The sequence below is a fragment of the Pempheris klunzingeri genome, chromosome 18 (assembly GCF_042242105.1).
Source record: "Pempheris klunzingeri isolate RE-2024b chromosome 18, fPemKlu1.hap1, whole genome shotgun sequence".
In the NCBI taxonomy this organism is placed as follows: domain Eukaryota; kingdom Metazoa; phylum Chordata; class Actinopteri; order Acropomatiformes; family Pempheridae; genus Pempheris; species Pempheris klunzingeri.
In genome coordinates this window covers 12582795-12607335 of record NC_092029.1, presented here as the reverse complement: position 1 = coordinate 12607335, position 24541 = coordinate 12582795, and the positions used below count along the sequence as shown (strand labels likewise).

The 24541-nt window shown below is 42.5% G+C and overlaps 2 protein-coding genes across 3 annotated transcripts in view; one reads left to right on the top strand and one right to left on the bottom strand.

Moving 5' to 3' along the window:
* The first annotated feature begins 93 nt into the window (after positions 1–93).
* Positions 94–8702, top strand: zbtb2b (zinc finger and BTB domain containing 2b). The gene is made up of 3 exons (XM_070849450.1): positions 94–302; positions 3130–3310; positions 3706–8702. The coding sequence occupies exons 2-3, from the start codon at positions 3138–3140 to the stop codon at positions 5120–5122; spliced, it is 1590 nt and encodes a 529-aa protein (XP_070705551.1). The 5' UTR covers positions 94–302; positions 3130–3137; the 3' UTR covers positions 5123–8702.
* A 197-nt stretch (positions 8703–8899) lies between these two features.
* akap12b (A kinase (PRKA) anchor protein 12b) overlaps positions 8900–24541 on the bottom strand; it is a 43986-nt gene continuing 28344 nt past the window's right edge. The window contains exons 1-3 of one of the 2 annotated variants that reach the window (XM_070849219.1): positions 21458–21725; positions 13031–17467; positions 8900–11558 (exon numbers count right to left, since the gene is read on the bottom strand). In XM_070849219.1, coding sequence (XP_070705320.1) covers positions 13035–17467; positions 21458–21482 — 4458 coding nt within the window. In that variant the 5' untranslated portion in view covers positions 21483–21725 and the 3' untranslated portion in view covers positions 8900–11558; positions 13031–13034. Of the gene's footprint in view, positions 11559–13030; positions 17468–21457; positions 21726–24541 lie in introns of those variants that run through there. The other variant, XM_070849218.1, reaches the window with a different exon arrangement.

Below are 24541 nucleotides of genomic sequence, written 5' to 3'. Positions count from 1 at the left end.
GTGACTGAGTGTGACTGAGTGTGTGTGTGTGTGTGTGTGACTGAGTGTGTGTGTGTGTGTGTGTGTGTGTGTGTGTGTGTGTGTTTTCTTCTTCTTCGGCTGGTTTTTACCCACAGTCATGTGATTGTAACGTAAAACCCCTAACCGGAAAACAGCGACGGACGACCCTCTCCGCCGCCAACGAATGCTGCGTTTGCGAGGAGCAGTACAAGCTTGGAGCCCAGAGAGGACGGACGAGTCCCCGGTAACACACAAACAACGGCGACACGGCGAACTCCCCCAGTCTGAGAGCAGGAGAGCAGGTACGGCCGTTTTTAGGAGACACACACTCTCCCGTCCGTTTACCGGCAGTGTGGCGTTATTTGGCTACTTGTGGGCGCTATCTGTGATTGTCACGGGGAAGTTAAAAGAAACGCGTTCGTGACCAACCCCATCCCCCTTGCGTGTCTCGCTCTCTTTGCCCGCGCGCGCGCGCGTGTGTTATGTGTGTTGTGTGTGCGCGCGCCCCCGCGTGCGTACATGTCCGTTTTCTCTCGCGCTAGCAATAGCAACCGAGAGAGACCCGAGGCGGCAGCCAGTCTGGGCGCGATCGTTTTCCACGCTCCCTGCCTTAATTCTCCATGCACTCACGCTGTTTTTTAGCCTTCGCCGTATTGAGCTATTTTGTTGCCGTAGCGTGTTTACCTTCCCCACATGCTCTCCTTACCGGCAGTTTTATTCTCAGAATAACAGAAAATCTGACCACGGAAGTAACCCTGTTCCACGTGTCTACATCTCATCAGGGGCGGTGCTGTCTGTTTTTTTTTTTGTTGAGAACAAGTTAGTATTGATCAACATATGGTACTATGGCTATTCCTGGGTCATGTTAAGTCGGTTTGGGTTTATTATAATCAATAGTTCTGTGGCTGGTCAGTTGTGGTGCCATGCTAAATTATTGCAATCAGGCACATAATTATAATACATTTTTCAGGAAACTTAAAAGATCCATGCAGCCACCAAACAACCATGTGGCTAATCTGAAGGCAAATCATACCCATTTTTCTGGAGTTACGCTGCTAAACTATAGGCTACAATATGAATCCTACCATTTAAGACAGTATGGGATAGACCATTCCTCATGAAGGAAAGAGTTAGATACTGGTTAAGATCCTCCAATAACTGAACTGTTATGATATTGCTGGGGGATGTATTCAGTTGGAAAATTAATTTATTCATCATTTGAAAGTTAAAGGTGTGTTTCTTTGATATATTGGGGTGCGGCATGTTCGGTCTACAGCACTGACAGGATGAGTACACTCGGTTTCAAGTTTTTTAGGTATGTCCATATAAAACTAAAAGCTTTAAATGCATCCTGCAGTCATGGCGGTTATAATATTCAGTGTTTTAGAGAGGTGGGGTACAGGTGGGGTTTTTGCTGTTGAATTGCACTGAGATATTGATATAAATTGCAATTACTGTTAAGTGGTGTTTAGTCTATGCTTGCTTAAATATTAACCAATTATCAAAGTAGTGGCTGATTTATGTCGATCAACAGCTCTCATTTAGTCTATGCCCACTGATCTAAACAATGGGGATACTTTTTTTTTTTTTTTTTTACAATCTAGTTCATCAATGCCCCAAACTACAGCCTTGAAAATGACCTAAAAGTTGAATCAACAATTCTCTTAAAAAGCTCCAGCAAAATCTGTTCTTTTTCATGAACGTATGATTTATTCCGGGACTGCATGATTTGTTGTTAGGTGTATCTAATAACCTGACAACTGAGTGTTTACTGAGGTTATGTGTGACAAGAGCATGGTTGATGGGTATTTTACATCTTTAGTTCCTACTGTTGCTTTACCCCCCTCGCACAAGATACGGAAACCTAGCCTTTTCCTGGAGTGCCGCAGTGCCAGCATCTTTGCACTCTGACCTCTCTGATGAAATACATATGTGTAGAGGGCATTTTTTTTCAGTGTTTTTGAAACCAGCAGGGGATATGCAGAGTTTTACACCTCCAGATTATCTGAGCTAAATTGGCTGCTGAGGTGTCTGTTATCATCCGTCTTCAGACAGCACCTTTTCTCTGTGTGGTGTGGAGAAAGTGTTGGAGAAAGGAGATTCACCCTGCCCACGGCTTGTTTCCATTCTCCCCTGGAAGGGGGTAGAGCCACCTCTGTTTTAGGAATGTGTGTCGACACCCATAACCCTGATCATGTGATGGCCTGAAGCCCTTGTAGTCCCTTGGTGACCTTTAGGGTCAACAACACCCATCTCATTGATCAGCAGAATGCGCAAAAGCTGGGAGATGTCCCCTGAGATTGAGTTTGGACACTTTGGACTCCAGCAGAACACAGTAATGCATTAAAATGTTTCCTAAAATTTGCATAGATAGTAATCTCTCTTTTTGTCAGTGTCTCTCACCGATGTCTGTGGGCCTGTACCCGCTGTAGCTCAATTTCTTTAAGAGCCAAATGTGATAGTGGGTCTCTATTAAAGCAGGAGAAACAAGTGACACATTGGAGGTGTATACATAATAGTTTGTCACTATAACCTTGTGCCAGAAAATGGCAAATATTTTGTTATTTGCTTGCACACATAGTCCTACAATCCCTAGATAAGGAATTATGTGAGACTGGTGCCATAAGATTGTCAAATTGTCATAAGAGGTCAGTAGGGAACCATGTCGGTCTGTGTACACAGCTGGTTTAAAGACTATTATATAGGAAGCAGCCTGAGCACTCTGGTTGTCATTGATTTAAAAATATCTGCTCTTCAGAGTTTATTTAGAACAACGTTTTTTTTCATGCCCAGGAAGAAATTATAGTTCACAAATACTGTGTTTTTACAGTTAATTACCATTGCAAATATGTCCAAATACACACTTGTACGATACTATAAACAAATGAGACCAAGATGTTTTTGTTTTGCTCAACTGTACCATTAATTGGCATAACTTTCTGCAACAGAAGGGCGACACAAATTGTCTGCAGCGGCACAAAATGATTCTTCACTGTTGAGTTAACCTTCAAAAGGTCGTTAGATCACCACTGTCAGCTTGACTCTTTGTGGTCACAATAAACTCTGGTCTCCTTCCAGACAGGAAAGTCATTGCTGCTTGTGTGTGTGTCTGTGCGCGCCTTTGTGCAGGTTGAAGAATGGAGTTGGCCAACCATGGTCTTATCCTGCTGCAGCAGCTTAACGCTCAGAGGGAGTTTGGCTTCCTGTGCGACTGCACTGTGGCTATTGGAGATGTCTTCTTCAAAGCCCACAAAGCTGTCCTCGCTGCCTTCTCCAACTACTTCAGAATGCTTTTTATTCACCAAGACAGGTACAGAAACAATGTATTAATGGTGGTATCTGACACAAGCTCAACGGCAAGCTAAGATACTTTTTGTTGTCACATTAGAGAATTTGCCCAACACCATATTTACTTGTTCTCATGTTGTCAAACATTGAAGGACTTTTTTTCTCTGCAATTGAACACTGGACTGTATCCAAATCTTTTTAGTATGATGACCAACAAATAAATGTCTCATGAAAGAATTATTTTTGTTCACATGCAAGTTTTCAACAGTAACATAAACATGTTTTCCTTATAGTAAAGACATGAGAAGCAATCACTTCTCTCTTTTCATGCCGCTTATAAAGTAAAACATTATCTAATATCATCAGGACCCCAGACATCATTTGTCACTTGGTAACTGGAGTGTCTTTGTGTTTCAGTGACTGTGTGCGGCTGAAGGCTGCTGACATACAGCCAGATATCTTCAGCTACCTCCTCAACCTGATGTACACAGGCAAGCTTGCACCGCAGTTGATAGACCCTGCACGGCTGGAGCAGGGGGTCAGATTCCTGCATGCCTATCCGCTCTTGCAAGAGGCCAGCCAATCGGTGTATTCACACCCTGAGCACAGCATCAACCTTTCCACCTCCCTCTACGGCATCCAGATCTCTGACCAACAGGTAGCGCTGTCAGCTAGAGTGCCCACCCGACGACAGCTCTCCTCACCTTTTGACATGGAACAACTCAGCTCAGAGGGGAAGTATCCGTCCACACCAGCTGCCACTGCTCCATATGCAAATTCCTTACCGTCCAAGCAAGCTTCCTCACCCCCAGATACCGAGGCTTCAACCAGTGGCAGCAAGCCCATAATCGAGGAGGGGGGAATGGACTTGCTAAGTGCAGATGGTTCCTCAGCCAGTGCCATCCTCCACGTAAAGCCCAGCATCATGAAGAGGAGCTCCTCTTTTAGGAAGCATTACTCCTGTCATCTGTGCAGGAGCCGATTCACCCAGAGAAGCCTGCTCAGAGAGCATCTCCTCCAACACACCCAGGCTCTACAGCAGTTGCCTGCTGAGCCCAGCAATGCACTCTCACCTGTCATGACTGGAGAACATAGCATGCTAGAGTTAGAGGGCATCCTTAAGGGAAGCAAGGCAGGGTCAAGCGCCTCTGCCTCCGCGACAGCAGTAGAGATAATCAGCGACAGCGAGCAAACGCCTGTTTCAGGTACCAACTCGGACTCTCCCCGAGCAGAGGTGTCCACATCCAGCTGGGGGATGGCAGGATTAAATTCTCAGGCAGACACACCACCTCCGTCAGACATTGCTGATATCGACAACCTGGAGAGCGCCGACCTGGACAGGGAAGTGAAGCGGCGGAAGTACGAGTGCTCCACCTGTGGGCGCAAGTTTATTCAGAAGAGCCACTGGCGTGAGCACATGTACATCCACACGGGCAAGCCGTTCAAATGCAGCGCTTGTGGCAAGAGCTTCTGCCGGGCCAACCAGGCTGCCCGCCACGTGTGCCTGAACCAGGGGGCTGACACCTACACCATGGTGGACCGACAAAGCATGGAGCTGTGCGCTGCAGGGGACGACAGCAGCCAGATGGAAGCAATGTTCTTGGGCTCGTCAAAGCCTTACAAGTGTAACATTTGTGCAACCACCTTCTCCAGTCCCAATGAGGTGATCAAACATTTGTGCTTCACTCAAGGGGGATTAGTGGGGCTGCAGGGAAACACGAGCGCAGGGATGCTGCTCCAGCGTGAAGAGTTCTCCAAAGATGAAGGCTCTGATTTGTCCAACTCTGGCACCCCACTGGAACGCATTAAGACTGAGGAAATCCTCGTAGAGTAGTGCCAAAACTGTGCATTTGTCCTTTTTTAACTTGTATGTATATTTTCTAAATTATGGTTAATAGGCAAGCTAAAGGTGAAGTTAGTCAGGGTATGTATGATGGAGGTTCTCAATCTACTAAAACAGTTTTTCTGGAGGATTTTTTTTGTTTCTTTTGGTACAGTATTTTGGATTTTTTTTGTCCCTGGGCATGACAAAAAAAAGTTTGTTAAATGGTAAGTAAAAATAGCCCACAGCTCCCTAGAGTTCAGTCCAACATCACTCAAGAAGTAAATAACATTATCATTGGACTTAAAAGTGGAGTCAGCAATTCTTAGTTAATACACCTTCTTGTCAAATCCAGTGAATGTCTCCTCACAGTCCGCTAGCTGTCCGTTCTGTGTGCTGATGTGTTTACACAGCCCTGGCTCTGTAAATGAGGAACAAACAAAGTGACTCGACTCTTCCATCTAACCAGCAGCAGGATGCGTTTCTGTTCGCGCACAAGACAGGAGGACGAAAGGGAGATGCGGAAATGGGTAGAAAGGATACAGTAGGAGCATGAGGCACGGCATAATCTAACAATATAAATATGCTGACTAGTTTTCTCCAGAATCGCTGACTCCAGCTTTAAGACTGAATTGAATACCAATGAGAGAGGCAAAGTAAGTATTACCTTGTATCTTATCGTTTTATCGTTGGTGTACTTTGGTATTAGACACACACACGTCAGACTGCACCACATTATTTTTTCTTGTTGTGGTAAGGCTGCTCAGACGGCCTTAGAGAATAAAAGGAAGAGGAAGCTGAGACAGTTCCGGTGGAGACAGCGTGCTGTGAGATGAGTTGGCTGTGCTGTGTTTGAGGAGAAAGACTTCTAACAAATTACTAAGAATTCCTCTGGACGGAAGAGTTGTTTTTTCTAGGTCATTACTGTGAGTCTGATTCTGCAGATCAGGTTTAGACTACAGTTTCAGCTAAAAGCACACAATATGTTCAAACCCAAGACAATCTGTGCTCTTTTTTTTTTTTTTTTTTTGGAGTAGATGACCGATATGCAGGAAAGTACATTTGTCTTCCATTCATGTCTTGGTTGGTGTTTTGGCTCAGCACAACAAATACCTTTTTTTAATGAAACGTCTTGACCATCATTTCAATCCTTCTCAGCAACTGTGTGGTTGTTTTACTCTGTCACTATGTCATTACACCACATTAAAGCACAAATGCTCTTCATAATAAGAGTTTGGCCACTGAAAGTCTGTCACAAGCAAGAGTGGTCATTGCGTTTACAGTTTAGCCAGTTTGATTCTGTTTTTTAACTTTCTCATTTTTAATTATGTTGTGTAACTCTTTGGTTACTGATTGAAGGCACAACATGTTCCATTCAGACACATATACATTGATGGAAGGCTGTCCTCTACAATATTGTACAACATGTCTTCATATAATTAGCTTGAATCTACTCCTAAAAGCCCTTAATTTTTGTTTGACATGCTTTTATAATTTTATAGACAATGCTATATTTACAAAGATTATATTGCAAAGTTGTATGTATATTAATAGACAAATAGCTTTCAAAATAGGGTTACATTTGGTTTAGCTAAAGTTTATGTATTAGGGATGGGCACAATAAATCTTCTTGAGGAATTAGTTTAAAAGAAGTTAAAAGTAAAAACGTTTGGTATTTTATGTCACCTCCCCTTGCCAAAGTTTCTAACCTTATTCATTTTGTGCAAAGAGAAGCAATTTCTCAGAATTTTTGCCTTGTGACATTTATATTTGTTGATTAACTGTGTCCAAATTTTAAAAAAGAAGTAGTTGCGGCAACAATAGTCATTTGTAGAATAATACTGTGGGAGGACATACACAGGTGAACATGGTGACATTTATTTGATGCAGAGATAGTAGTAGTATTTCAATGCTCCACCTGTTCGTGTGCCAGGAAATAGACCGAGTTAGGGATGACAGTGACACAGGGAAAGTTAGCTTTAACAAGAAGCTGCTAAGAAATCTAAAATGACAGGGTGATGCCTCCGTATACCTGACTGTCTGTATACACGTCTTATGGGAATATAAAAGATGCTATTTATTCTAACTCACAACATCAATTATTTGGGATAAGAAATACTTTCTATGTACTACTGATGACTGGATATTATGAAAAATCTTTACATACATGTCCACTTAATTTAAAGCAGTTATTTCAAAAGGCATGCTGAAACATGCCGAGTGTAAAAGTAGCGTTAGTAGCATAATACAGGTTGTTCAGGAACAAAATCCTCAATTTGACTCAATTTAGATTTATGCAAATTTAAAACATATCAGTGAACACATACAAATGCAGTTTTTTCTGCTGCAAATCTAAATTCCATTGTAACTGTGATCACAATTTATTGGGATAAGTCTACATAACTTTTAGGGGTTTGTTTTTCTATCTTTACATTTTGAATATGAAGTTATTTTAGAGAGGCTTGTACAACTGTTTTGATATTGTTATTGTTCCCTCCAGTGGAAAATAAATTCTACATTATTGCTACAACATTGCCTTTTTTGCTGCAAAAAAGTAGAGACGTGATCTCCCCAACTTTATCCAACTCATTAACCAAAAATTATTTCTCTCTTTTTTCCCGCAAATTTCTGATAGTCTAAGTCTAATAGTTTTAGTATCCTGTTATGCTACTACCCGACAGCAGAGTTAACTAAGGCTCAATCCGTATAATAGTATTTTAAAAGTAGTCTTTATAGGATTTATTGACTTGTTTCCATATTTTGAATATTCTGATAAATTTGTGGAAACAGGAAGAAAAAGCCCATCCCTGGTGTGTTTAATACACGCCGTTCTTCCGTTTCACCCAGACTCAAGTACAGGTCTGTGACAATGAGGATGAGGCCTTGTTATAATTCGGTTCAAGTGAGATTTTTGTACCTGAAACCACGTTACATTACGTATTGAGAAGCAGTCGCTGGTTTGATGCAATGAGCCCAATGTGTGGCTAGATGGAGCTGTTTTTATTATTTTTCTACTCAGGTCTAGTGAGGGAGGAGGCTGTCAAATTTGAAGTAATGTCTTTACTAGTGTTTTGTGGTGTGGTTGCCAATAATATGACAGTCTTAGCCATAATATGATATTTCATCACATTCTGGTTCACATTAAAAAAAAATACAAATATCTGTGAATTTAATCTTACGAGTGTTTAGTATTGACTAACATGGAAGGATTCTCGTTTGTGTCTTGATTCAAGGAATTGAAATGCTGTACTACTGACATTCATTTCTCAGAGCTCAATTGATACACAGAGATATGCACAGCGTTATGAAACGTCTAAATCCTTCCTCAGTTGAAGTTGTAGTTGTTCCTCTGCCACACCGTCCTGTATCTTAATGGCTGTATTAATGTGTCTTCAAGCGTCTTATCTCAGGAAGATAAGTTTGACTGTGTCTTTTCTGTCTGATGATTACCCAAACAATAATTTCATTTCCAGCCGCTCCCCAATGCCCACATGACATCTACTGTGATCGATCTGTGTACTCAGGAATGTTTTCTGTATAAACAACATTTTTTTCAGTGAAGAATGAACAATAAAAACATGTCTTTTTAAAATTGTGGATCTTTTTTTTTAACCTCAACAAAACATCCATTCAACCTTTATAGGCGCTAAATAAACAAAATACATGGTGTATAGTACACTGTAATATAACTGAGCAGTTTAAAAGGACATTTTATGTGTTTATTCATGTATAGTATTTACCAACAATTACAGCGTCTGCTATGAAGACGTGTTATATTGATACACCCGCATTTTATTACATCATCATGCATTATCTGTTGATACACCCGCCTCCACTCATGAGTACCCACAGGAGGAGTTTTAGCAATGGTAAATACATTATACTCAAGCTTTCATCTTTGCTTCAGCAGTGAATAATGTCATTGTAGTCATTGGTTGTGTATTAAAAGGTCCAGGGATGAACAAAGCACACATCAGTTTTCTCTAACTTTATTGAATGAAATATAGACATGTTTCTGTATTCTTACTATTAACAGCTTGGAAAATATAAAAGACAACTAAGACCATGCTACATGAATATTATGCTAAATGGCTGTAGGTTATTAGTTAATATTACAACAATATGAATTTTAAGTACATACAGTAGGTAAACAATCTGTACAAATGTTAACAGGTTCACAGTTAAGTGTGTTACAAAAAGCAGGGAGGACTGAAGCGGGCGGGTGCCCCAACTAAATGCTTTACATAATGCAACAATAGCAAAAGTCTTAAGTTCACTGTGTCTTTTTTAATCATTTGTTTTTACATAAAGCGTGTATGGATGTGACACACCCTCTAGAGTCAAAGCAAAGGGAAGTGGTGACCTAACAGGGGTCCATACTTCCTGATCTTCCTCTCGTTTGGTCATAAAGCTGATTGAAATCTGAGCCTCTAGAGCTGCTCGTGTCAGCCACCGAATTAAAATCGATAGATGATAGAAGCAATCAGGTAATTTTAAAAATATTTCAATGATTGACACAGTGCAAGTTTGCCAAATTTGGCAGGAAATAAACAAATACCAGTGAAATCCATAGTCACATGTTTGCTTTGGTGGTAAAACTTGGATCACAGGGATGTTCCAGATATTCCTTCAACCTAAAAAAAAAAAAAAAATCTCCCACTTTGCCAATAAACTTCTAAAATAAGCCCTGATCTTAAAATGTGTGATGCATGACTCAAAATAGTAGAGGCTTTCAGAATTTAATGGGATGCAACTGATGTCTTATCCTGTGAGCAATGGAAAGACCATGACTCTCCCCTGATTGATCCTAACTCGATTTGGCTTTTAAATAAGGAATAAAACAAGCTTTTGTTTTTACCTCTGGTACCATGCAGTCAGTGTCTCTCTAAATCCCCAACTGGTGAGTCTACGTCCTCCCTGGTGCCAGTTTAATGAGCCTGAGCTATCATGCTGGGTGAAGAACACGGCATAGGGGCAGGTACCATTAGAGTGGACTGAAAAAAGATCATTTCCATTCTTTATCACCCTTGTTAAAACATACAGTTAAAATTACTCCAGTAACTGTGGACTAAAGGGTGCACTACTTTTTTGTAGGCAACAGATGGCATCAGCATACTGTCTTTTCATCCAGAAATATGAATATAGTGTTGGAAGAAAGGTGTTCAACTTAAAACTGCTACGCACAAATAATACACACAGTATGTCACACAGTAACTCAGAAAACATGGCCATTAAACATTAAATGTTTCTTACATGCAAGTGTTAACCCAGTATGACTCTTCCAGTGTCAAACACTGACACATCTATCCCTTACACTTTTTACTCTGCCACGTGATCAAATGAGGGTGTTACAGTATTTTATTGTATTATTACATGAAACAATGTGTAACAATGTCTTTTTCACAGTAAATCAGGCAGTGATTGTTTATCTTATCTACATGAAGCTAAATAAGTATTTTGTTGGGGTGCAGAGTGAGGACACATTGTGTCAAAACGTGTCAAACATGATGCCTTTCTGGTAGACATCCTCATTCTCTCTGCCCTCTTGCTGTGATTTTTAGGTCAGTATTATCACTTACTGTCTATCACTACTATCACACTTGTACCATGGTTTATAATTGCTACAGAGTCTTGAAATAATCACTGAATAATGACTAGTAAAGCTGTGATACACCAGTCACTTATATGCAATAGCGTCACATTTATTTTGGTGAAATTTGCTAGATCATTTTAGGTGTTTCTCTGCATCAACTGTTAAACTGACTGCCACAGTGGTGCTCAAAGGAAATACCTGATGTGTCATGGCTTAACATGGAATTTTAAAGACAGGCAACAATGACCATACAATAACAAAACAGGGCAAAAACTGAAAAAATAAAGACTTAGGGGTGAATGAAAGAATACTCAAGATATAAATACAATATACAAGATAATAATCCTCCATCTCTTCACCTTCTGACACCATCTCACTCTCGCTACTATACACATACAAACACACACACCCACACACACACATATGACCATAGACGCACTGGACCTGGTTGCAGACTCTTGCCTTATGCAGCAAGGGCAATGGAAAGTCACTGAGACGCTGAACATACATCACACTGATTACAAGCCAGATGGGATGCTTCTGATGCACAGGGCATGCTTTAGTGTGTGTGTGAGAGTGAGTGAGTGGGTGGGTGAGGATATGGCGATGGGACATCACATTGCGCTGACAGGGCTGCAGGATGGGGTTGGAGTATAGGTGGGGGAGGTGGAGAGAATGGCGGAGCTGTTGCTCAGTCACTCAGTCTGTCTGGGCGGGATGGGCGGAGCCCAGTCTCAGTGTGTTACCACAGAGCGGCCTCTCTCTCTCTCTCTTCTCTCTCTCTCTCTCTCTCCCTCATCACTCACTTCCTGGTCCAGACAGTGTGTCTCCCAGGCATCAGTCTTGTATCTGCAGCTGTGATGGAGAGACATAAAAAACAAACAAGAAGAGATACAATTTGAGATTGACATTACATTTGGAAATCCCTTTGTGCCTTGTTATGTTGTGTTGTAGGACCTAAATATCATTAAATTGCTGTAGTTTAAGACAATATAAGAATACCTATTGGTTATGAGGTTGTTTTCTCTCCTCTCTTCCTCATTGGGTATTACATTTTTTTGTTTTCTTCCAGATCATTAGTGATAACATATATAATCAGCTATTGTAGCAGAAGTGAAATACTGTTTAATCCATGTCATTTTAACAAGCATTAGTTAAAACATTAGTCTGATGTACTGAGTCAATAACCCCCCTTTTTTGTACCTTAGATTGAGCTCCTCATAATACAGAATGTGCAAGCCTTTCTCCTAACCTGCTAGAAACGACCATGGACATGTTTCTATTCGGACAGACTTCTACTTTTATTAAAGTTATTTATATATACTGACCACGACTCCCTAATCATTTAATTCCATAAAATATTCTTTATCTCTAATTACCACTTTCAGTTTGGGATTTTCTCTTTCACTGTTTGATTTTACCATCCCATGTCTTTCTTTCATTTGACCTCTTATACCTATCAAAGTTTGTTTACATGAGTCAGCACACACTCACTGTGAGTGTGCTGCTGTACCACTGCTGCTATTAAGCTGCTGTAGCTCATCAAGCACCTTCCTGCTGTACTTTCCCATTTCTATTCCTCTCCAGACTCTGCTGCAGAGCTGCATGGCTGCTTAGTTAATATGAAAGTGAACTACACCAAATTTTTCCCTCCTCCTCAGTGCTTCAATTAGATGACATCAGACATTGATACCAAAACATTGCACTGTACTATAAATGCTATGGATATAATTCAGTCAAATCAACTGAAAAAACCCCAACTTGAGCTCTTTGACTTTTTGTAATTGAATCTAACAAATGCGTTCTCCGACATGGTTTCTTGACTCCATACTGAGCCTGTGATAGAAGGAAAACAGGAGGAGGGAGTGGAGGAATCATAATCAGTCTTTCAACACAAGTTCATCTGCCCCTCACACACCGCTTCCCTTTAAGACCCCGGCCTACAAAGAAGGGGTCAACAGCGGCATTCCTGCTTTGATATCAAAGGTCCCCTGGTTACTCATAGCCTGAACAAAAGCTTTTTCATCTGGCCAGTGGGCTAATTCCCTCCCCTACTCTCTAATAAAAGTAGGGCCCATTGATGTTTCAAAAAAGCCACTATGCACAGATTGTTTGATAGGCCAACATAGGAATTTTGAAAATAACTACTTTTTTTAATCTGCACTGTTCCATCACTAATTGTACAATACTTAAATACTAAAACACTTCAAAAATCCTTGTTAAACTAGTTTTGATTACCTGCATTTTCGTTTGTTACCACATGAAACAGTTATTGTAAACATTCAAACACATATTATGAGGATGCTACCTTGTAAGATCAGTCTCACCTGCTCATGACGCTGCTGTGATCTCTGTGGACACAGGCTCGATCTCCTTCACAGCCTCCTCAATCACCTCAATCACCTGCGCCATCACCTCTGCGCACTTTCCCGATGTTGTCTTCTCTGTCTCTGGTTGGCTGGCTGCTGCTGCCTCTGGGACTTGGCTGGGAGCGGAAACCTCCGCTGAAGCTGTCACTTGAGGTTCTTCTGCCAGCGTTGAGAGTTTCTTTACACTTGCAGTGCTTTCTGCTTTTACATCTTCAGCCACAGGGCCGTTGGTGTCAAACTCTTCTGCTGCCTCTTCTTCCACTGATGGTTCCTCAATCACCTGCGCTGTCTGCAGGACCACTTGGACTGGCATGTGAATTTCAAGCACTTTCTCTTTGCTCTCCTCCGAAGGAGCCTCTGCCTTTGCTTCCTCTGTTTGTGGTTTCACTTCCTCAGCTGCTTCTTGTACATCTGGTTCCTGGACTTCTGGTTCCTCTATGATCTGTTCATCCTTGACCTCTTCAGGCTCTTTGTCTGTCTGACTCACTTCGATCTGTTCATCCTTGACCTCTTCAGGCTCTTCGTCTGTCTGACTCTCTTTGATCTGTTCATCCTTGACCTCTTCAGGCTTCTTGTCTGTCTGATTCTCTACCATTATCTCCATCACTTCTTCCACTGCAACAGTTTCTTCACTTACTTTAACCTCCACAGCTTTCTTCAACCTGTCTTCTGGTTTCTTCTCCTCCTCCTCCTCCACAGAGGCATCAAGGCTCTGTGTAACCTCTATTGGGATTTCATCAGTGACTTCTTGGGCAACATGGAGTAGCTGAGGTGACTTTGGTGCCGGTTTTTCGTAGACAACAGGGGTGTCACTGACAACAGCAGTGTCTGTTGTCTCAATCTCTCTCTCTATTGTTGCTACAGCCTGGACTGGTGTTGGTATGGTGGCTGTTGGGGTGGAGGGCTTTTTGGGTTCAGGCTGTTTTTCAGGTTCCTCTGAGACTTTATCCATGGCATCCTGAATGACAGCCTGGGCAATGACCATGCTCTGAGCCTCAATTTCACTGACCTGCTGGATCTCCTCCTTGATTTGCTCCACTGTCTCGCTGGCCTGCTCAATGACTGCACTGATCTCTGACTCTGCTGTTTGAGTGTTAGTGACCTCTGCAGTTATGACAACTGTACCCTCCTTCTTGGTTTCCTGCACATAGACTGGTTCATCACAGACTGATGCATTTTCCATGGTCACTGCGTCTGATGTCGCCACGGACTCTGCACTGAGCGGGGCCACAAAGACCACAGTTTGGGTGATAACAGGAACCTCCTCACTTGGTACAACTACAGAGATTGCTGGCTCAAGCTCCTTTGTCATGGTGGTCTTTGTGGTTTCACATATGGGCTGAACCACATCTTTTACAGGGGTATTTTCTCCAATGGCAGAAAGCTGCTCCAGGTCCATTTTCACCTCCTTGGTTTCTATAATTGTTTCAGTGACTTCTATGCTCTCAGTGCAAACGACAGCTTCAGATGTTGGCATGATGGGACTGAAGACAACAGCTTTAGGAGAGTTCTCGTAGGTGGCCTGAATTACTTCAGACCCCTCCAGAACAGTGCTGACAATTCCAATCTTCTCAATCTCAGGTTCGTAGATCTCGCTGGCAGCTTGAACGTCTATGACGTCTGATTTTTCAACAACGGGCTCAAGCTCAGTGGTTTCTATTTGGTGCATCTGGGCCATGAACACTTCATCTTCTGTAAGAGTGGCTTCCTCTGTAATTGGCTTCTTCTCTTCCTTTGACACCTCTGTGCTTAGAGCATCACGGATCACAGCCACACACTCTATGATGGGCATTACAGGTTTCTCAAGAGCTACTTTGGCAATCTCCTTGGTTCCTAGGCCAGTGCAGATAGCCATGGCCTCGTCACAAGCGTGTGTCTCCAGGATGGTATTTGTCTTGGACTCTGCTTCCTCAGCCGGTGGCTCATATTCTGTTGTTTCAACAGCTACCTCTATTGGTACATCTTCAACAGTCACAGATGTCTTGGGTGCAATTTCACTGATTTGGGCCGCTATGCCCTCTAACACCTCACCTGCGCTGCCTGGCTTGGGTCCCTGAGGAACAGGAGTGGTTTCTGCAGCTGGAGCTGGGGCAACAGGTTTCACCTCAGCTGTGGACAGTCTGCGTCCTGTGCGTCCTGGAGCTTTAAGGGTAAATGCATCCTCTTCTTCAGTTTCATCTTCAGCAATGTCTGTGTCAACAGACTTTGGCGTGGCAGCATTCTCAGCCTCCTCTGGAATGTCACTCAGCTCGTCATGTTTATCATCAGTGTCCTCCACAATGGCTGGGATCCATGAGGGGGATCTATCTTCAGCGGACACTTTAATTTGGACTGCAGCTGGTTCTGCTGGTTCTTCCTTTTCAGCCTCAACTTGCTCATCATACTCTGAGAGAGGAACCACAGCTGGGGTGTCAGAGTCTTCCTCACCTGAGCCCTGTTCAGTGGAGGCTTGTTTTTCAGCCCTCTTCTTTTTGCGTCCAGGCAAGAACTTCCTCAAAGAAAACGATGACTCATCTTTTGGTGCTTCACTGTCTGACTGGACTTGTTCTGCAGCCTCTTCAGGCTTTTCCTCAGCTTTGGCCTTATTCTTTGGCATAACGATGCGTTTCAGTGTGTCCCAGGCGGACTCTCTCTCAGGGGGGCTGCCTAAAGGTTCAGGGGAGGAAACAACTTCTCCTTCACTCTCTGTGGTTTGGGAAGTGACAATAGCAGCTTCAGTTTTGCCTTCCTGCTCCCCTTCTCCTGCTGCTGCTGGTAGATCCTCTTCAATCTTGGTCTCCTCATCATCAGAATCAGAAGTCTTCCTAGTCCTCTTTTTGGGTCCACCCATGCACATTAGAGCTTCCCAGGAGACAGAGGTGTCCATCTTCTTTTTAGGCTCCTCAGTGCTGCTGACCAGTTTCTCAGTATTTTCAGTCTTTGGCTCTTCCTCAGTTGGCTTATCTTCCTTAGCCTCTTCCTCAGTACTTTTATCTGCTAATGCAGCACTCTCAGATGAGGACAGGGTGGCTGACTTTGCTGGCTTATCACCTGTAGCTTCATCTTCACTCTCAGAAGACCTTTTAACACGCTTCTTGGGTGTTACTAGTTTCTTGAAAGAAGACCAAGGAATGATACCCTCTTTTTTCTTCTCTCCATCAGAGGCAACTTCTCCTTCAGTCTCTTGGGTAGACTCATTCTGGGTCCCCTCCACAGCAATAACATGCTCTCCTGATTCCTCTGGAGATGAAGGTCCACTGTCAGTTTTTGGAGCCTCTGCTGACTCAGTGGATGATTGAAGCTGCTCAGCTGTCTGCTCCCCAGATTCGGTAAGCTTGGTCTCAGCATCTTTCTTGATCTTCTGTTTCTTAGTTGAGAGCTTCTTCAAGCCAGCTCCAGTGAAAAGCTTCTTTAGGGGGCTTCCCTGGGGCTTTGCCTTTTCCTGTGAGGATAGCAGCTCAGCCTCAGAGGTCACCTCTACTGGAGCCTTCTCCTCTTCTGCACCAGGTTCAGCCTTTTCCTCTTCTTGTTTGGCTTCATCAGTTGCCGCAGGAGCAGGGGTTTCAACAGTGACCTCAGGCTCTGGGGTAGTCTCTGATTTTGCTTCCTCTGGAGTAGTTGGTGCCTCCTCCTTGGGCTCTGTTTTTTCTTCCTCAGCAGTTGCTGGTGCCGCCTCCTTGGTTTCTTGCTCCACCTCAACCTTCTCCTCCATTTCTCCCACAACAGCAGCAGTTTCTTCTGTCTTACCTGTCTCCTCCACACCAGGTGCTTCCTTGTCTTCCTCCTCTTTTGTCTTCTTGATGCTGGCTTTTTTTCTCAGGTTAGAGAAGAGTCCTCCACTGAAAAGCTTCCTGAAGGGAGACAGGGTGGTCTCCTGGGATGGCTGAGTGGTCTCTCCTTCCTTATCAGCTCCTTCCTCCTTGACTGCTTCATCAGTAGCTTCAGCAGCAGTGCCCTCAGCTGGGGCATCGGTGGCGTCACCTTTGTCACTCTCTTTAATCACTTCAGCTTCAGCAGTAGGTGCTTCTGTGTCAGCCACCTTCTCTTCAGCTGTGCTCTTCTCCTCAGCAGTAGAAGCCTCCTCCTCCTTTGTAGGTTCATCAGTCCCACTAACCTCCTCTCCTTCTTTATCTTTGACTGTCAGTAGCTTCACAGGGTCTTTCTCTTCACTTTTGTCTTTCTTCAGGGTGAACTTAAAACCCACAAAGCGGAAGATCTTCTTAAAGCCCACTTCACTAGCATCATCAGGTTTTTCCTCCGCTGCTTTCTCCTCAACAGCGGAGATGTCATTGGCACCCTGAGACTCTTTCTCCACTTTCTCGCCATTCACTTGAGGAGCCACTTCATCCTGTATGGTGTCCACAGTCTCAGGGGCCTCCTCTTTTTGAGCCACAGACACACCATCTGGCTGGCCAACTGAAATGCAAAGAAAAAAAGACCTTTTAGTATAACATAGAGATACTCTAATGAGAAACTCCATTAAAAACAAATGTAGGTTTCAAATCGCCGCTGACAGTCTCATTGCCATCTGCAGATAATCAGAGATGTTGTACAGAAAGTATTTTCTGAGATCCTGACCCCCTGAGCTGATTTTATCAAGCATATGACTACTTAATTGCAATCAGATTACAGTTTCGTCCAGCTAATCCTGTTCTGTGTGAACACGCCAAAGAAATAATAGTTCAGGCATTGACACAAATAAAACAGTTATCTTCAAACTGAGCTTCATAGAAAATACTGCGCAATGAGGGTAATGCTATTTGAGATATCATCAACTTTGCAATGGTGCATTGTGTGGACTACTTCTATTTTTTTTTTTTTGATCGTTGAGATGGATCACTTATTCCATACTTGCAGGTAACTCCCTGGTAGTTATACAAATGCAAGACAAATTACATATTAGCATCTCTGATAAGACAAATACACACATGTAACAGATACACATAATGTCTGTCTCCCATGTCTATCTGTGTTTTGACAGAGGAAGGCGTAGGGGGAAGACGACCTGCCAGTGTTTAAAGCTTTTCTTCTTTTTTTCTCTGCTTTTCTCCTCAGATCTCTCTACAGTCTGGAAAACCTCACATCTGATACCCCTGAACTCTTAAAACAAATTCCCAGGACTTTTAATGCCTGGCTCTCAGCTTACCTGATTACACACACTGGGAAGCATAAAGACGAATACACACTCCCCAAAACCATGCACACTGTGAGAACTACCTCTGTCCCTTTACTGGTCCGTCACTAGCAAAGCACATATTGAAATACTGTTAGGCTCTAAACTTTGAAATGGATACACAACCCAATCTTGAATTCAAAATTAGTACACACAAATGTATGAGAAAAATGTGAAAAGGGTATTTGACCCCAAGTCCCCTTTTCATTATATTGTGCTGCTATGAAAATTGCATTCAGTTTGTAAATATATCTTGTTAGAAAGATGACTGGGCTCTTGTCTCACACAAAAATGTAAAACTACACACCCACATCTGTCCACATCCTTTTGCTAAATTATAGGCATGAGGCTTCAGTCAGTAGCACTGCATTTCTGGAATATTTTAGCTTTAAATTATAATACTATTATTTAATAGCTGACCTGACCAACAGAAGGTTATCATACTAAGCTAGTGTTTCACACTAGTGAAGGTTAGTATGATAAAAAAAAAAAAAGAAATGCTTTCATAAACTAATGTTCCCTAATGAGGGCTCGCCCATATAATATGTATAGACTTCAGAGGAATGTGAGCTATGCTGTTCACTATGTGTGTGGGAAAATTATTTTAGGATGCTCTAAACATAATCTGAGTTTAAATGCCAGGGGATTTCACGGGTGTTTATTTGTTTTTCAGTTAAACTGTGTCTCGACTGTGCCCATGCAGGACTCAAACCAAAGAGTACAGGCCACTACTACAACCCCTCCTTAAAATAAGTCCCAATCCCCTTGACCCAAATTCCACCACAGCAGGATGGATGGGGACCCACCCCCTACCCCAGGGCACACACTGATGCAAACACAATAGCCTTCGAACCCTCACTGGCCTCCGAAAATAAAGGAAGGGGGGTGGTCAACTTTTCTATTATCATGACACGCTGCAGCTTGGAGGAAGTTAGCTGACGTTACCAAACACGAATGTAAACACCAACATCGTTTACATTCGTGTTTGGTGATTTATAAAATACACATGGCAGTGGGCTTTCTCTCACATAGGTGTTATTTTCAGGGTACTTGTCCAATCACACAGTTAAGTGTGATTAAGCAAGCAAGCAAGACCAGAAGAACCACAAACATCATATAAAACTAGCCCAAGTCTTCATATGAACCACAGCACAAACACAATTCCGCTCAACTACACTTAAATACCACATTTAAAGTTAGTGTACATAATCACACCAGTTCCTCTACGCTGTTTTCAGTTCCGCTGCAGTCCCTGAAAGAAGTGTGTGTGTGTGTGTGTGTGTGTGTGTGTATGGGAGGGGTCAGACTGTTAGTAAGCCAGACGAGGCCATGTGTGTCTACATGTATCATAAAACAGGAGCCATGTTGATTTAACAGACTACTGGCATCTCTCCCGTCTTTTTGATCTTTGTTGTCCGGCCCAACTTTTTTTTTTTACAGGCACACAACTGTTAACATCCCTTGATTGATTTGGTTTGTGGTGGGGGTGGGGGGTGTTAATATGTGGTGGAGGAGGATGGGTGTTTTGAATAAGGACGGTACCAAAAAGAATGTGAGTGTGAGGGGTGAGGCTACGGAGGGGGGGGTGAGGAGGGGACAGTTAAGAGATGAAGGGATGGGGTTGAGGGGGGTCTGCCCTGGGGCCACAGCCCTAGCTCACTTTGGAGGGTGTTACATATCTCTGACACACACATTCATAGTTGAAATGCTTCTCTCTGCTGGAGACAGGCTTTGTTTATGCGTGTGTGTGAGCATGTGGTAAGGTGATGCTCTCATATTAAATATCATCACTGCAGCCAAAAAACAATTGTTGTAAATCTACTCCAGTCTCCAGTGAGCTCAGATAATGTGTCTGTTGTGGCTGTTTCAGCACTCTTTTGGTGAAGGGGGGCAGAGGGACAGTTGGGAAGCTGAAAGGCAGCTATTCTTTCTGGATACTATTTACAAACTTTGCCAAATATATGCAAATCCTTGTTGTAATTACTATTGTCTGGAGCAGGAGCCCTTTAAACAAAAGAAGTCAGTTAAAAAGAGGGCAAGGAGACATCCCACACCCTCCCCCAACAGTCCCGTTCCAGCAGCCCTTCTCTGTATCAAAAATGTGGTCAGTGTCTCCAGGGCTCCGGGGGATCTTTACACTTTACATTACACTAATAACACCCACAGTTGCACCAGTTGCCTTTCCATTATCTTACTAACATCGAGTCAAAACCTGATGTGACTGTATGTGGAATTAGCCCACAGCAAAATATAGAAAACACAAATGTTTAACTATAAATAACAGTGCAATGTATGTGCAGGAACCAAAACCTGAGGTCACCATGAAGCAAAAACATTCCAGACCTGCTCCATTTGAACCATCACTCCCAGTTATAAGACCTGAAGAAAAATCGGCCTTGGCATGTAATTAATTCCATACGCCCCTTTATCCTCCCTCCCTATCCTCTGCGGCTAAACTGAATAGCCCCACTGGGAATTAGGATCCCTCTCTAATCTAATGAAACTCTTCACATGACGGGACACAGGGAGCTGGCTCAGATGGTGACATGAGCTAAAAGCAGACTTCAAAAATATGTCTGTGAATGCATCTTCATATATTTCTACTGGCAGCTGTCACTGTGAAATTCTTTTCCCACCAAGAAGTTTGGTGGTAGTATGGGATGTATACTTCAGAGGCCAGGGCTCACCACAGTTGGCTTTGGCCAGAGATGATAGTTACAGCACTGTGGATGGTTTGTTACCACAGTAGATGAACAGGTTTCACTACAGGATGGAAATGAGGATGAACAAGGAATGTTTCGTGGGACTTGTGATGCAAAAATGATGAACAATTGGCACACTGGTACACTGGTATTGGTACAGCTTATAGCCAGGATCAGTTTTAATTCTAATTCTTAAGGTAAACAAAATAAGGAAAGTACAATATTATATATATATATAGTATTATACATTATTTTCCTCTCTACCCAGTGAGAATCTGCAGTGGCCAAAGCAAAGCATCTCCAACTTGAATCACTCGCCTGTGCGGGGACATCTACAAACCACAATGCTACTAACCACACCCTCAGGACAACAATGCCTTCAGCCATACTCACTCATGCAAGGAGAAACCACCAACGAATGTTGTCAATGGCTCAACTTAGCAAACTATATTGGTACTTCACAGTAAAATTTCTAGCAAAGTTTAAGAGGACTTGGTAGTCAGTGTGACCACACTGAACTATTGTTCTTACCTGTTAGAGTTATTGTTCCAAGCATTGGTAAAAGTCCAAAAATCCTTTCTCCAAGTGAAAATAGCAAAAACAAAAAAACACAAAAATATAAAGGATACCAAAAAACTAGATTAGATTAAAAAATCTTTTTAAAATTGTCTATCTGGTCTATCTGTTGAGTTCCTTCACTTCTCTGCACACTCAGTAAAATGTGTAAGATTTTCTCCTTTGGGTTTGTTTTAACCAGTAAACTGTGGGCAGGAGTGTGTTCCTCTCTCTCACTCACTCTTCCAGCACTTCTCAGTCAGTATGAACAGAAAAGAGGGCTCCACACACATTTCAACAGACTGACACACATGTCATGTTAGGACCACCCCTGCCTCCCTCTTCCTCCCACCTCCCTCTCCTTTCTTCAGCTGTTCTGAATGAGCCCCCCTCCTCCTCCTCCTCCTCCACCACCTCCTCCTCCTCCATTTCCACTCACCCTCCCCTCAGACCTCACCGTCCACCAGGGCTGACTAGAGCTCATCATGTGATCTTCCAAGGAGGCATTTGTTGTGCCCATCCCTCCAAAAAAAACAACCATTGTAGATATTCATTCTCCGTTCAAGCCCCCTCCCATAATTCCTAGCTCCAAACTCACGCACAGTTTTATTTTTTTGAGGGGGGGTCTACAGTCTCCTTCTCTGGCCGTAATAACCATATGTGTCCTCGAGAGCCAGCTTATCACAGACTTTTTAAAGCACCAACCCCATGGTTTTTCCCATCAACTCCCCTTTTCCAGGCAACCAGGCTCTCCCCCATATCTCATGGCTCATGTCACTAGTCATGTAGAGGAATGTTGAGAAAGACAAACCAGGAGGAATTTAAGGATTTTACTTTGGCAGAACACCCTTACACAACTTTTAATTTGTTCCTAATTCAGTTTAGTTTTCCAGCCAGTCTATGTTCTCAAACCAAATTATTTAAAGCAAATTTAATCAAACAGTGACAGTTTGTACAGTCCTAAAACTCCCAAAACATATCGCCGTCTGATACCATGGGCCTAAACGCAAATCATGAATGGGGGGGCCATCGAGTTGCTGCCTGCCCCCTGTGAATGTTAATAGGCCCCTCTCAATTACTTCAACACAGACACATTTAATTCAGCTTTTGTTTGAGGGGGGAGAGAGACTAGTAGGAATGCAGATAACTCCTCAGGTAAATACCAGTATAATCAGATCTGTCACACTTCAGCATTGTCCCAAAGGAATGTGTGAATTCCATCCAGAAGGCTCCCAAATGGGTGATAACAGTGGTAATCAAGTACCGTCTGAAAGCCCCCCTCACCAAAAGAGTGTATGTGCATGCTTTTAATTGTGGGTATTGTATACACACTGTGGGACATCCATTGATATCAAGATATGGTTGCAATAATCAGGCAAAGTGTCACCTCCAGGCACTAAAGTCAGTAACGATTTTTGCATATAACTGGAAAACCATCAGCGTGTGTAATATTTATGTGCGCTTTTCTGACTTTAAGTTTTTCCTGAAGCACTTAAACTTCATATATTCTCAGTTTTTATGTTGCAAACAAACAAGGGAACTTAAAAATCAAATAAGACAATGGGCAACAAACAAGACAATCAAGAAAACCTCTTGGACAAGATGGAGGCGAAGCAAATCTTATTTTCTCTTTATCCGACACCACTTCCTCTGAGTTTCTTTAGATCTGCTGAATTGAGAGAGCCGTGAACACCAAAATCTATGCCCATGAATGGAAGGCTTCATGGTTTTTATCACCACTAGCAGGAGTGAGAAAAGCGGAGTTGAAGCTGGGAGGGAAGGAAAACACAAATCTAATGAGATATTTCAAGGATAAAGTTCCAGAAGATAATAAAACGAATCATCAAACATTACAGAGGTTAGAGAGCTTTTCTTTTGCAAAGAGCAAATTAGGCTATGCATGGCTGGCATTTCTGCTATTTTCTCACGTCTTTGTAACATAGTTAGATGTTTTAAGTTGTAATTTAATTCCATCTGTGCATTAATAGTCAGTTAAGAGTGAAACTCAGTCATTTCACCACAGTCATTTCCTAAAAACTTAATTCTGACATACCAGTGAGGCCTTCTGTTGTTGCACTGAGTCATCTAGTAGGTATTCCACTATCTGTCCTATACTACATAATGACTACTATGACAGTATTGTATATTATGCTGAGTGGACAGTGAGTCAGACCAAAAGGAATTCAGGGTTTGATGAGTACTCCTTTTGGATCAGCCCACATCTTCCTTTTCCCTCCATACTTCCTTCATATGACTCATGCTCATCAGTCACATTCCTGGGTGTCCATACATCCTGGAAGATTTTGATGTAGGCGCAGCTTCAGGCTGCTCTGAGCAGTGTGGGAAATACTGTTGTAAAGAACCCACATGGTTCATCTCGGAGTTACAGGACAATACTGACATTCAAAATTATCTTCAACAAATCCAACAAAAACACAACAACCATCTTTGAATTTAACCTGCAAACCAGTGCATCTGTGTGCTGCCTTAATGTGCACACATGCCATGGACCACTATCATTCTCCGAAAACTGATTAACTACTACAGGCCCATGTGGTCTTGTCACTGCAAACCAACAGAACTTTATTTTACATTCAAGGAGGGGCTACAACTAATGATCAATATAAATATTAATAATTATCAATCATTTCGACAGTAAAATGTTTGCAAATAGCAAGAAACAACCATCAAAAGTCACCAGAGCCCATTGAGATATTTTATGTCTTAATGGAACCTCTGAATTTTGACATTTTTTAATTTGAATGATCAAAGTAGTTGTGAGTTGATGCACCAGACATCTGGCATGGTGCGCCCATAAAGAAACTAGCTGATACTGTCAGAGTGGAGTGACCTTACAGCTGCTTCAGGGGAAATAAAACAATATATTAACAGTTAACTTTCAATGTTTGTTTTTTTTCTCCTTCCTCTACTGTCATTAGATACAGTCTAATTTAATCAAAACAGGCTGCCATCACAGCACTAAATGAATGTATATTGTATCTAAACTGCAGTTAAGTCAGGATAACACAGGGCACAATCTGGGGGGCTGACGCCCCACAT